The 12,519-nt window shown below is 44.1% G+C and overlaps 1 protein-coding gene across 3 annotated transcripts in view; it reads left to right on the top strand.

The window, feature by feature from the left end:
- The window catches only part of LOC119724167 (E3 SUMO-protein ligase RanBP2-like), a 30,995-nt gene extending 21,076 nt beyond the window's left edge, over positions 1–9,919 (top strand). For 2 of the 3 annotated variants that reach the window (XM_038195100.1, XM_038195099.1), the window contains 8 exons: positions 1,040–1,213; positions 2,188–2,529; positions 2,936–4,844; positions 5,822–6,075; positions 6,655–6,834; positions 7,638–7,848; positions 8,859–8,944; positions 9,813–9,919. In XM_038195100.1, coding sequence (XP_038051028.1) covers positions 1,040–1,213; positions 2,188–2,529; positions 2,936–4,844; positions 5,822–6,075; positions 6,655–6,834; positions 7,638–7,848; positions 8,859–8,944; positions 9,813–9,908 — 3,252 coding nt within the window. In that variant the 3' untranslated portion in view covers positions 9,909–9,919. The remainder of the gene's footprint in view (positions 1–1,039; positions 1,214–2,187; positions 2,530–2,935; positions 4,845–5,821; positions 6,076–6,654; positions 6,835–7,637; positions 7,849–8,858; positions 8,945–9,812) is intronic. The other variant, XM_038195101.1, reaches the window with a different exon arrangement.
- Positions 9,920–12,519: the final 2,600 nt, after the last annotated feature.

Raw genomic sequence — 12,519 nt, 5'->3', positions numbered from 1 at the left:
TGAGGGCACTTGTAGCGCCATTTTCTTGGTGCAACAGTAGAAATAGTAACCCTCCTATGCAAACATACGTTCTGTGCCAAGTAGTCCTTTCAGACAAAATCAATCATTTGACTATTTTCAACAGTTCAGAATTCCCAGTATACATACATGTACATAAAGCAGGATTGACTGGCTGGGACTGATTAAGTAACTTGATACAGCTATGCTTTGACTCTGGGTGAGTGATAAAATAGCTGTGACCACAACTTGCCTATGTTGTCTGTTGACCCAGTTTGACTAGCCACAGTGCTTGCTTGGCATATGATCTGACTGCTGGTGACTAGCCTTTGATAAAAGTTTAGCGGGGGAAGTGGAAGTGAATTTTGACTGTCTGTGACTGCTTAAATAGCAGGAGGGTTAGGTTAATCCAAGGGCTGTTCCATGGTGTCGGACATACATTTTGGACAATTCAGCAGTGTGCATAATATAAGGTACAATCATAAAGTGGATTTTAATTATGATAAAACATATCAGTTACTACAATGATTTAAAGAAGAAATTTTTCATCCAAATTTTTTGCTGTTGTAGAAATTGGTTCCATAGTGTTGGACGTACTTTGACAATTTTGTGTGTGTGTGTACTTAAGTAACGGCTGAACTGTTGAAAATTGTTCGAAGTAAACTATACGTTTCATTTGCGGCATTTGGATTTTTGTTAAACTTTGGCATGGAGGTTTAGAATTTCGTGGAATTTCTCTCAAGCAGTGGTAGTAACTTTATTTAAATCCAACAAATTTGAGATTGTTTTAAAAAAAGTTTCTTGTGTAAACTTGACATCAGTAATGTTGGATTCACTTACACCAAAATTGAGGTCTTACAGCCTCCTCATTTAAAAGCGAATTGTTCTGTCAAAACCAGTTCATTCTTGGCAGAGCATGAAAAAGAGATATGACCAATACCCAAAGTTGGGGGGAGGGGTGTTTTTGAAATTTCTTTATCCTATTCATGTACTTTAAAACTGTAAAATGTATTTTAAATAAATTTGGCGGTATTTTTGGCAGCTCGTGCAAGTCAAGACTGGTGAGGAGGATGAAGAGATAATGTACAAGCAGCGGGCCCGTCTGTATCGCTACGCCAAGGACCTGGGCGTCTGGAAGGAGAGAGGCATCGGAGAGGTCAAATTGCTGCGTCACAAACAAAGCGGCGCCCTGCGACTGATCATGCGACGGGAGCAGGTGAGATTTTAATGCTAAAAATGGTGGCAGGGAGGGAAGGGGAGGAGCTTCCCCACCACTTGACCCCACCCACCACCTCCACCCCAACCCCCACCTCCACACAAACCCCAACCCCAGCACCACACAAACCCCAACCCCAGCACCACACAAACCCCAACCCCAGCACCCCACCTCCACCCCAACCCCTACCTCAACAGCAATCCGAACCCCAACCCTCCACCACAACCCCAACCCCTACCTCCACACCAACCCCTACCTCCACACCAACCCTAACCCCAGCCCCCCCCACCTTCACCCCAACACCTACCTCCACACCAACCCGTAACCCAGCCCCCCCCCCACCCCCACCCCAAACCCACCCCATACCCCACCCCATACCTCACCCCAACCCTCACTCCACATCCAACACGACCACACCCCACTCCCAACCCTTGCACATTTCTTATATCCTCACAGATTTTTGTTTTGTCCCAAGGCCTTATGAATTCACAGACTGATGTCTTACAGACATTTTTGACTCCATTTTTTTTGTGTAAAATGGCAAATTCGAACACAAGTTGCCAGAACAAATCCTGTTTTATGTAGAACATGTACAAAGGTCCACTCATTAGCATTCATGCACAGACGGATTACGCTATAACTTGGAATATTTGTACTTCCTGTTATAACACTTTTTAGAAATCCAGCATTGTGTTTCTATGATCTAAAGAAAAGGAGAGAAGTAATGAGCGCCACACAAATCTTCTTCCTTCCTTTCATTCGTTCATTCATTCATTCATTCATTCATTCGATGAGTGAAATGTGTCTTGCCCATGGACACAAGCACCACAACCCAAGACTTGTTTTGAATCCACAACCTGCAGAATCACCCCAAAGATCTTGATGTGACTGTATTTAAGTGCACTGCTAAGAACAGTCTCCTGACTGGAATTTAAAAAAGAAAGATGAAGATGGAGTTCACTTCTCTCCAACAGGTCTTGAAGCTGTGCGCCAACCACCGCATCACCCCGGACATGAAGCTGGACCCCCTGCAGTCCTCAGACCGATCCTGGGTCTGGCACGCCATCGACTACTCCGAGGACGAGCCCTCCCACGAGCAGCTGGCCATCAAGTTCAAGACCGCCGAGCTGGCCCACGAGTTCAAGCGCCGCCTTGAGGAGCTCCAGGTGGCCAGGAGAGAAGAGGAGGAGAGAGAGGAGGAGCAGAAGACAGAGGCGGCTGCGGCTGCAGCTGAGGCGGTCCAAGACACCGAAGAAGATGTGGAGGAAACGAAGGAGGAATATGTCGCTGGAGGAAGCAGTGAGCCAGATCAAGGGGTGAGCATCCAATCTCAGGATTTATTTGCTACAGTCTGAGTATTTTTGTTTTGATTCAGCTCGGCTGTCTAGCCCTGGTGGCCTTGGTCATTGAGTGGTCGGCACTAGTAGATGGTAGGTCGTGGGTTCGAATCCCATTTGAGCAAGCGTTGATTTTTTTTTTTGATTTTTTTTTTAAAGCAAAACCCAATTTTTAAAGGGCCCATGCTACGTAATTTTTTTTTAATGCAGTCCTTGAAAACGCATTTTTTTTGCCATTTAACCTTATTTTCAGTTGTGATTTTGCCATATTCCAGGGTATTTTGGTGCCTTTTTGTTTTTTATGCTAATGCAAATTTCCATATTCATGGTGCTAACAGGTTGAACATTTTTCACCATTTCTGTTTGGTTGTCGTCTTTTTTTCAGGCAGCAAGTGAGGACGTATTTGCCAAATTCAAGAGCCAGGCAGGAGACTGGCAGTGCGAAATGTGCATGCTGAACAATAGTAAGGATGACACAAGTTGTGCTGCTTGCATGACGCCCAAACCCGGGGTAGCTCCGCAAACTGGAAGTTCCAGCGCTTCAGCAAGCAATGTCAAATTTGGTGGAGGTGGCGGTTTCAAATTTGGCAGTACTGACAGTGCCGCTAAACCAGACTTTAAATTCGGTGGACCAGCTGTTGGGTTTTCGAGTGCAACATCCCTCTCAACTCCTGGATCCTCGCTGTCGACCGGACAATTCAGAGCTACGCAGTCTGACACTACCCTGACAACTGCCAAGGAAATCACTCCGGCAGCCCCTACCACCCAGTTTACGTTCGGGGGCGGCTTCCAGAAGTTTGATCTCGGAGGAGCAGGCGACACGGCCGCATCGCCGATGGCAGCAGTGCAGAGCCCCAGCGCGGGATTTGCCTTCGGCGCCAGCGGACTGACCCCTCCAAAAGCTGGCGGCGCCGCTGACACCGCCGTGGCTTCTGCTTCCCCGGCGGTTCAGGTGATTCCGGTCAAACCCTCAGTCGGGTATGTCTTCGGGTCCAAGCCGGCTACGTCCACCCCCGCCCCAACCGCCAAGCCAAAACAGGAAACCCCCAAAGGCTTCTCCTTTGCAGACATTGCCAAATCCAAGGGCTCAGCCTTCTCCTTCCGACTGGATGTCAGCAAAACTCCAGACGTGAGTTCTGAGAAGTCGCCCGTCAAGCCCAAATCCCCAGGCTTCATGAAATCGCCGGGATTCAACAAGAGCGGCGACAATGAGTATTACAAAGACGACGACGGTGATCACATCCATTTTGAGCCCGTCGTTGAGCTGCCGGAGAACGTCCAGGTGACAACAGGCGAAGAGGGCGAGACTGCAAAATTCAGCCACCGGGCCAAGCTCTACCGCTTCGACAAAGATACCTCCCAGTGGAAAGAGCGCGGGCTCGGGGACATCAAGCTCCTGTACAACCCCGACAACCGGAAATACCGCATTGTCATGCGTCGGGAACAGGTCCTGAAGGTGTGTGCCAACCACTTCGTCACGCCTGAGCTTAATCTCAAGTCCAACGCCGGGTCGACAAAATCCTGGGTCTGGATGGCGATGGATGCTTCTGAGGACGAGGTGCAAATGGAGCAGCTTGCCGTTAGGTTCAAAACGGAAGAGACAGCTCTGGAGTTCAAGAAGGCAGTAGATGCAGCCAAGGAGGATATCAAGAAAGCAGAGAGTAAAGAAGTGACAACATTAGAAATTGAAAAAGAAAAGAAAAACGACCAAGAGAAGGATGGCGGTCAAGCCACGAAGGAAGTCGATGGAGGAGATGTTCAGGATGTCAATGCCGGATCGAAGACGCCTGATGAACTGGAGGCTGAAGGCAGTGTTGACGATGATGATGATGAGGATTATGAAGATGTTGATGACGACGATGAAGATTACGAGGATGTGGATGATGACGATGATGAAGATGATGATGGGGAGGACGATGAAGAAGATGAAGATGATGATGATGATGATGATGGTGGTGAACGAGTTGGAGATGAAGATAAACAAATCGAAGACAAAGATGAACAAGTCGAAGACAAATATGAACAAGTCAAAGCCCAAGACGCTCAAGCTGAAGACAAGGATGTTAAAGAAGAACAAGAGCCATCAGCAGAAGGCGAACAAATCAAAGACGAAGGTGAACAAGTCAAAGACGAAGGCGAACACATCAAAGACGAGGGTGAAAAAGTCGAAGACAAAGATAAAGAAATCAAAGATGAAGATAAACAAGTTGAAGACAAAGATGAACAAGTCAAAAACCAAGATGCTCAAGCTGAAGACAAGGATGTTAAAGAAGAACAAGAGCCTTCAGCAGAAGGTAAGGACAACGTCTTAAAGCACCAGGGTGTGATATCCCGGATGATAACTGCAAAGGCTTTTAACTTCCAGGACCTGCTCTTGGGAAGGGCATGTTTTGCAAGTTTGTTTTAAGGAATTTGAGTCTGAGGCCACCATATTAGGACAAATTGTTTTACTTCGAAATGCTGAAAATTCTCAATTTATCTTGCACTTGCATCCACGGCTGCATTTACAATCCAAAATTTGTTCATTCGTTTCAGGAGAGTTAAAGGTAATATACAACATTTGCAAACATCAAAAAACAAAACTACCAATTTTTTATCAAATACCTTACTTGACTGTAACTGAATAATAGTCTCAAGCATCCTGTGAAATCATGGCACCTGGTGTGCTGTCATTTTCAAGAAAAGTGGAATTTTTGTATCAATTTCCAACGATGGTAAGCCGACCATCGCTGGGGAAAAAAAAGTACTTTTTTTTTCAAATACTGGCCCGAATTTGCCAAATTTAGTTGGTCCACATTTTGTTTGCAATTGGTTACACATCTGTGGACTGTTCAAGCCAGCTAGTCTGTTCCCTGACCGGACAATTCCCTGACGCCTACAAATGGCTCCATTTTGTTTGAAGTAGTTTTGAGGAACCAGACTTTAAGAACAGCATTTCTTCCTTGTTTTTTTTCCCAGCATCTATGAACACAAAACTTTAAACAGGTCAGTGTAACAATATTTGCTATAAAATACTAACCCCCAAATCCATCCATATCTGAAAATTACAGCAAAAGCAAATGTTGAATATTCCCTTTAACGACCTTCAACCCTAAAAGGACGCTGCGGGTGTGGAAGCCTTCACTATGTAGGTGGCCCCTTAGGATGACTCCATAAAATGTTTGTACTTTTTCCAAGGGTCGAATATCATGCCCGAAAGGTTTTGGCATGACTTCCTCTTTTAACTCTGTCGAAGTCACTTGTCTTTTTTTATCCGTTGGAATTGTCTTAGCGGGTGATCCTGACGTACCCCCTGTCAAATCCTGCGATCCCAACATCTCCAAGGCCTTCTCGGAGCTCCTGCGCAGCGCCAATGCCAGCCACGCCCAGAAGCCAGAGGCCGAAGAGGCCACGCCCACTTCGACAACAGACTCCGTCAGCAAGGAGGAGGAGGATGCAACAGTAGGAGCGGGAAGCAAGGATGACAGCGTCTCAGAGGAGCGTGACGATATCCACTTTGAACCGGTGGCCCATCTCCCTGAGCAGGTCGGTTGTGACTTTTGTGAACATTTTTTTATGAAAATGCACCTTGGTATCCCATTTAACCTTAATTTTCAAAAACAAATTGCCATTTCCAAGGGTATTTTGATGCCCTTTTTTTTATACTTATGTGAATTTCCCCATTCATGAGCAACATCAGTGTAATGTCATTTCAGGCAAAAACCTTACAGCTCTTTCAGCGCCGAAGGTTGCCAGAATTTTGGATATTTTGCTGTCGTCCAGTTTCTGTTCTTTGGTGATTCCTCGTTGCGTCGGTACTTGGCATTAAGCCAAAGAGCAACCTTGGTCTGCGTTTTGCTCCAAAAGTTGTTTTTAAACTTGCATTTTTCTAGTGGTTCAGAAGCTATTCTTTTATGAATAAAACATGGAACATTTTGTTTTTACTAATTTTGAAAATATTTTTGAGGCACAAAAATAGTTTAGATGGATTTCTTTGTGCATTAGAGTACCAAATAAATATCACCAAATACGTGTCATTTTTTTTAAAGGGCTTTGGAGATGCCCAAACTAGCAAGTTTTTTATGCTTGGTTTAGAAATTTCAGGGATTTCTTTTTTTATGGAAGGTGGAGAAAGTTACCGGAGAGGAAGACGAGAGCCAACTCTTCTGCTCAAGGGCAAAGCTGTACCGCTACGACAAAGCCACAACTCAGTGGAAGGACCGCGGTATCGGAGACATCAAGATTCTTCATAACACCCAGGCGACAAAGTACCGCATCATCATGAGAAGGGACCAGGTCTTCAGGGTGAGTCAAAATATCATGTAACACCAATTTCAGACATATCTTCCGGAGTGGCGCCATTTTTGAGGTGGTGCCCCCGCTCGCGCGCACGCCGCACGCGATCTTATAGACAAGGCACGCGCACATTTTGGTAGCACTATTGGTGGAGCTGGAGTGCGTGCCTACTACCTGAGCACGCCCAGTGCCACTGCAGTACCACCTCAGAAAATTGCTATCGCCTAATTATACCAAGTACAGTGGAACGCCGCTATAATGAACATCGTGGAATCCACATAAATAGTTCGTAATAGCGATTGTTTGGTATAGCGATTTTAAGCTACCAGTGCTCCGGTACTCACTTTTCAATAAGTAGCGCGCTTCAGAACTTCACCCTGAACACCCTGATAGTTACTAAAAGGCGACTTTGAACACGTGCCGACTATTGAATCATGTAATTACACAGTTTTTGAGCTTATTACCTACAGTAATGGGTGGCTTTCCCCTGCTATTCCTTGAGGAAATAATAGCCACTCTTCGCCCTTCTGTTGACATTTTTCAACTATAATGCTCGGCATGTTTTGTACAAAAAATCGGTAGCCAAGGACGATGTTCGGTATAGCCGAGTGTTCAGTATAGCGGCATTCCACTGTACTATAAAGTGCAACTCACGTCGACGCAAATGAATGTTGGTTTCTGAAAGTCAAACTTTATGTAGTAAATATCCATTGACTATGCTTTATAGATATTCCAAATGACTGAAACGTTTGATCTTATGATTGACCACAAAATTCACAAGTTTTATTTGTGGTGTGTTGTCCTTCCGTTAGGTCTGTGCCAACCACTACATCACCAAGGAGATGAGTTTGGCACCCAACGCTAGTTCAGAGAACTCCCTGGTGTGGCAGGCCATGGACGCGGCGGACGGCGACCCACAGATGGAGCAGCTGGCCGTCCGGTTCAAACTGGCCGGAACCACCCAGCGCTTCAAGGCCGTCTTCGAGGAGTGCCAGGCCGAACTGAGAAAACAAACCCAACAAGGTCAGTATCAGTCTTGCTTCAAGACTAATGGTGGGGGAGTGCGGCCTGGTGGTTAGGTTCGTGACTCATGATCAGAGGGTCAGGGTTTCGAATCCAGCTGCTGACCATATGTTGTGTCCTTGGGCAAGCCACTTCATCCCCACTTGCCTCTCGCCACCCAGGAGTATAAATGGGTACCGGCATTAGCTGGGGAGTAACGGTAGGGGAGTGTGGCCTAGTGGTTAGGGTTTGTGACTCATGATCAGAGGGTCAGGGGTTCGAATCCAGCTGCTGGCCATATGTTGTGTCCTTGGGCAAGCCACTTCACCCCAACTTGCCTCTCTCCACCCAGGAGTATAAATGGGTATCTGCATTAGCTGGGGAGTAACGGTAGGGGAGTGTGGCCTAGTGGTTAGGGTTCGTGACTCATGATCAGAGGGTCAGGGTTCGAATGCAGCTGCTGGTCATATGTTGTGTCCTTGGGCAAGCCACTTCACCCTCACATGCCTCTCTCCACCCAGGCATACAAATGGGTGCCAGCATTAGCTGGGAGTAACCTGAGATGGACTGGCATCCCATCCAGGGGGAGTAGAAATATTCTCAGTCTTTCACACCAAGGAAACCGGAGATAAACGCCGGCCTAATGGGCCACATTGGTTTGGTCAGACTGACTTACTTTGTTCAAGACTGGAGTTTAATTTTGTTCTTCAAGTTCAGCCGATCCCAATCCTGAGAAATTAGTCAAGCCATTGTCACCGTAGAGGGCGCTATCAACAAGATTAGTCAAATCCAACCTTGGGAATATTGGCACCCCTACCCAAGAACTTCCAAGCATTCCCATCTACTGCTCACACAAACAGTCCATTAGAAGGTAGAGTTCGCGGGCTAGGACAACTTTATTTTGCAGAGAGTTGACCATTTTGGAGATCTGGTATTCTCTGCTCGTTTGAAAACTCAGATAGTTCTTTGCTTATACAAAAAAAGGCAAATTTACAAAAAAAAATTTGTTCCATTTTTTTTCTGTTGTCCAGACGGTGAAGTGTCTTCTACATCAACGGAATCACAGGAAGCATCGGAAGACAAACAAAAAGAGGACAGTAAGGATAACAAGGAGCAGGTATATACTATATAGTTATGTAGCAATTTTATTTATCTTTAATAAGTCAGGAAATAGGATTACTTTGAACTCCTTATGTTGCTGTCTCGACCGATACCTTTTTAGGCTCCTCTTCTGAATCTTCTACCTTTTGTATTGGTTTTCCACCATCGTGTAACAGCTGTTTCGGACTGGATGTTTGTTTGTAATTTTTCGGCAAGTGCTGGGATGGCCCACTAAATTCTCTCAACTTATTTCCAGTGGGGTCTGTTGGTAGAAGATGTGGAAGGAAATTACAGTTTTAGTGGTGGGAGGAAAAACCCCAGAATGATATTGTAGGGAAATCCCATGGAATCAGGCAGGGACTGAAAACCCAATCTACATATTGGCCCAGGCGGGATTCGAACCCGGGTCACAGGGGTAAAAGGCGAGGAAAGTACCGCTACGTCAACCTGACTCCCAGATTTCAAACTGAAAAGTATTTGGAGTGACTCAGGTCGACCCAAATAATTCTTTTATATCAGACCAGTTAAAATAATGCATAAATTTTCTATTGACTTCAATGATCTTCAAATTCAAGATGTAGTCGGGCCGAGAGCACCAGTTAATCTTTCGAAGTAGACACTGTTCCAAATGCCCACCTTGTCATGTACTTACTTAAAAATCATGAGAGCAATTTGGTTTGGCCCAACTCTTAAACGGGCGGAAAGGCAAATACATATTATTCTAATTGTTCATGGAATTTGATAAATTTGAACTTGTACTATATGCCGCTGCCTTGATTGCCACTTTTTATGTTTTTGTTGAGATTTTTTTTTTAATGGGTTTTCCGCTGCAATATGTAAAAAAAAACAACTGAGAATTGTCATTTCTCTCTGTTGAAAATCAGGCGCAATCAGCACCCACGGTGAGTGACGTTGAGAAAATTCCGTCAGAATCTTCGTCCTCTACTAGCGACAGCGGCAACACCGACAGCAAAAACTGAGACGAATCAACTAAAAAAAAATGGAAATTCAACTTCTCTGCTTTTTGTGAAAATGTTCCGAGACCACAGATAACCATTCTAAGAGATTGTGCGTCCTGCTCTCATGAAATGAGACTCAGTCAGAATCATCCTCTTTTCTGTCACCATTGTATAAGTTTTAAACTTCTGGAGACCTTTCAAGTCATGTTGAACCTTTAGTCACTGTACGGCCCAAAACCGCCCTGCCTGTTGCTCTCTGTAGCCCCAGCATTCTATGGTTTTGATATATTTTCCAGTAAATAAATACAATGTAATACAATGTAGTACATACTTTTAACAAAGGCTAGTCACCAGCAGTCAGATCATATGTCAAGCAAGCACTGGGACTAGTCAAACTGGGTCAACGGACAAACCAGGCAAGTTGTGGTCACAGCTGTTTTATCAGTCACGGGGAGCCAAAGCATAGCTGTATCAAGTTACTTAAGCAGTCCCAGCCAGTCAATCCTGCTTTATGTGGGCTGGGAATTCTTAAAGGGTTGAAACAGTCACTTGATTGATTTTGACTGCAAGGACAACTTGGCACAGAATGTATGTTTGCAATTGGCTGGTTTAACACACAAAAAACAGGAAGTGACATGTAAGCATATGGAGATAATCCACATCTCAAAAAAAAAAAAAATAATAATAATATTTTAAATTCTGGTTCTGCCTTGCCATTTTCTTTTTCAGCATAAAGCTAGAATTATATACACAAACATTGACTGCTTTCCTTCAACAGGTTATAGAATTTATGGTCTGTGCTGTACAAAATGCAACCACCAACTCTAAACTCCCTCCAAAAAATTATACTATTTTTCCTTCAAAAGTAGGACTAGAACTATAGCTCATTAATGAGAAAGACCTTTGAAATGGAATTTTACAAAATCGAGTTTCGAAGGAAGTTGTAATAAACAAACTGGCAAAGAAGTCGTTAGTTTAATTTTTCTTTAGATGTAAAACTCAAGTAATATGTCAAATTAGGCTTTGCCCTTCACCGACGTATAAACACTGTATACATTGAACTCAGTGTGTTACCTCCCGAGTGAAAGTTGGAAAAAATCACTCGGGTGGGACTCGAACCCACGACCTCCTGCTTTCTAGTGCAGATGTCTTATGTAATTTGTGTGTAACGCATTCTTGAAAAGGTGTTTCCAGGAACAGTATATTTCGCCATAGCAGGATACTGCATGCGCAGAACAATTTATGAGAAATTATAGTATATACCTCGTTTTCAAAGAATTGTCCAAGGAATGATACCATTATTTGCAGCTTTTTTGTTAGAACTTTTTTTTTTCTATCATAAGTTAAATGAAATGATATCATGTAAAAAGTGAATTTGTTTCTGAGTAATAAATTCCAATGTTTTTGAAGACAACACTATTTGGTCTTTGTTTGCTTGTTTCTTACGCGAGCACAGTTGCTAAAAAAGTTGATTTTGCAAAAATGTAAACACAACTTCAGCGTCATGGCAGCAAGCCAATGAGCAAACGTTTCTCATAAATGTTTTCAATGAGCACATTTTTGGGTTCACAATCTGAACTAAAACCCTTAACAAAAAATGTTAAATTTGCCACTTGCAAAAGTGTCTTTTTTGAATAAAAGTTGTGAGTTATTAAAACGAAGAGGAATCTACATCACTATATTTGACTTCCCTTAAATCGCACGCCTTTATGAAATGTGAATAAATTGATAAGAAAATGGGCGCCCTCTATTGTCAAAATAAGTCAACCCCCCCCCCCCCCCCAACCCAATAGGACATGTAGGAACGCCACATGGACCAGATGTGCACAAATCGATTATTTTGTATGTATCCTTCGAAGATATCGAACCATGCGTTGCTGGCGGATAATGCGGATCGTAATGTCTCCCAATACATTTAATACAACTACCCAGCGGCGCATCTGCATTTCATTAACGTCCGAATTAATTAAATTAGATTGATTAGGCATACCATACTCAAAAGCTAAGGCATTTACTACCTTGATATCAAGGTAAGTTATAATTATTTTTGCTCTATGTGCCGTACTTCGGCCCACATAAACTTGACAGTTCATTCGTTGACTTTGAGAAGAACTTGCCCCATTTTTATTAGGCTAGAAAAGCAGACAAAAAAAATCGAAGATTTTTTTTTCGCAAAGCAAAAATCTTCAGCAGGTTACAAGCAGTTTAATTTGTATGAAATTTTGCCTGGTAAAAAAAAGGGCCCTACAGGGGGTTTAACCACCCTTTTCCGGGGCCTGCAAGAAGGAAATTAGTAGCCCATGCCCGTTAACACCTCCTCCTCCCCCCGCCCCTCGACAGCTACAACCCCCCCCCCCCCCAGTCAAAGCTGGATTAGCCCCTGAAGTGTGTAATCTGTTTTTTTAGGGGGGGGGGGGGGCCCTAAACTTTTCAGAGTCTCCCAAAACTGAGTTTTGGACTGGTTCCCGCCTCCTAAATTTGGCCCCTAAAAAGTGGGTCCACAAAATTACGGCGAGGGGTTCGGGCCCCGAAAAATTTCTGGATTCTTAATGCTCTGTGGTGCGACCTGAGGCAATTTCTGACCACTTTTTACCAAATTATTTTGAGGAAAAGATGGTGGTGTACGCAGTGC

The sequence above is a fragment of the Patiria miniata genome, unplaced genomic scaffold, assembly GCF_015706575.1.
Source record: "Patiria miniata isolate m_02_andy unplaced genomic scaffold, ASM1570657v1 HiC_scaffold_18, whole genome shotgun sequence".
NCBI lineage: Eukaryota > Metazoa > Echinodermata > Asteroidea > Valvatida > Asterinidae > Patiria > Patiria miniata.
This window is presented reverse-complemented; position numbering and strand designations above follow the sequence as displayed.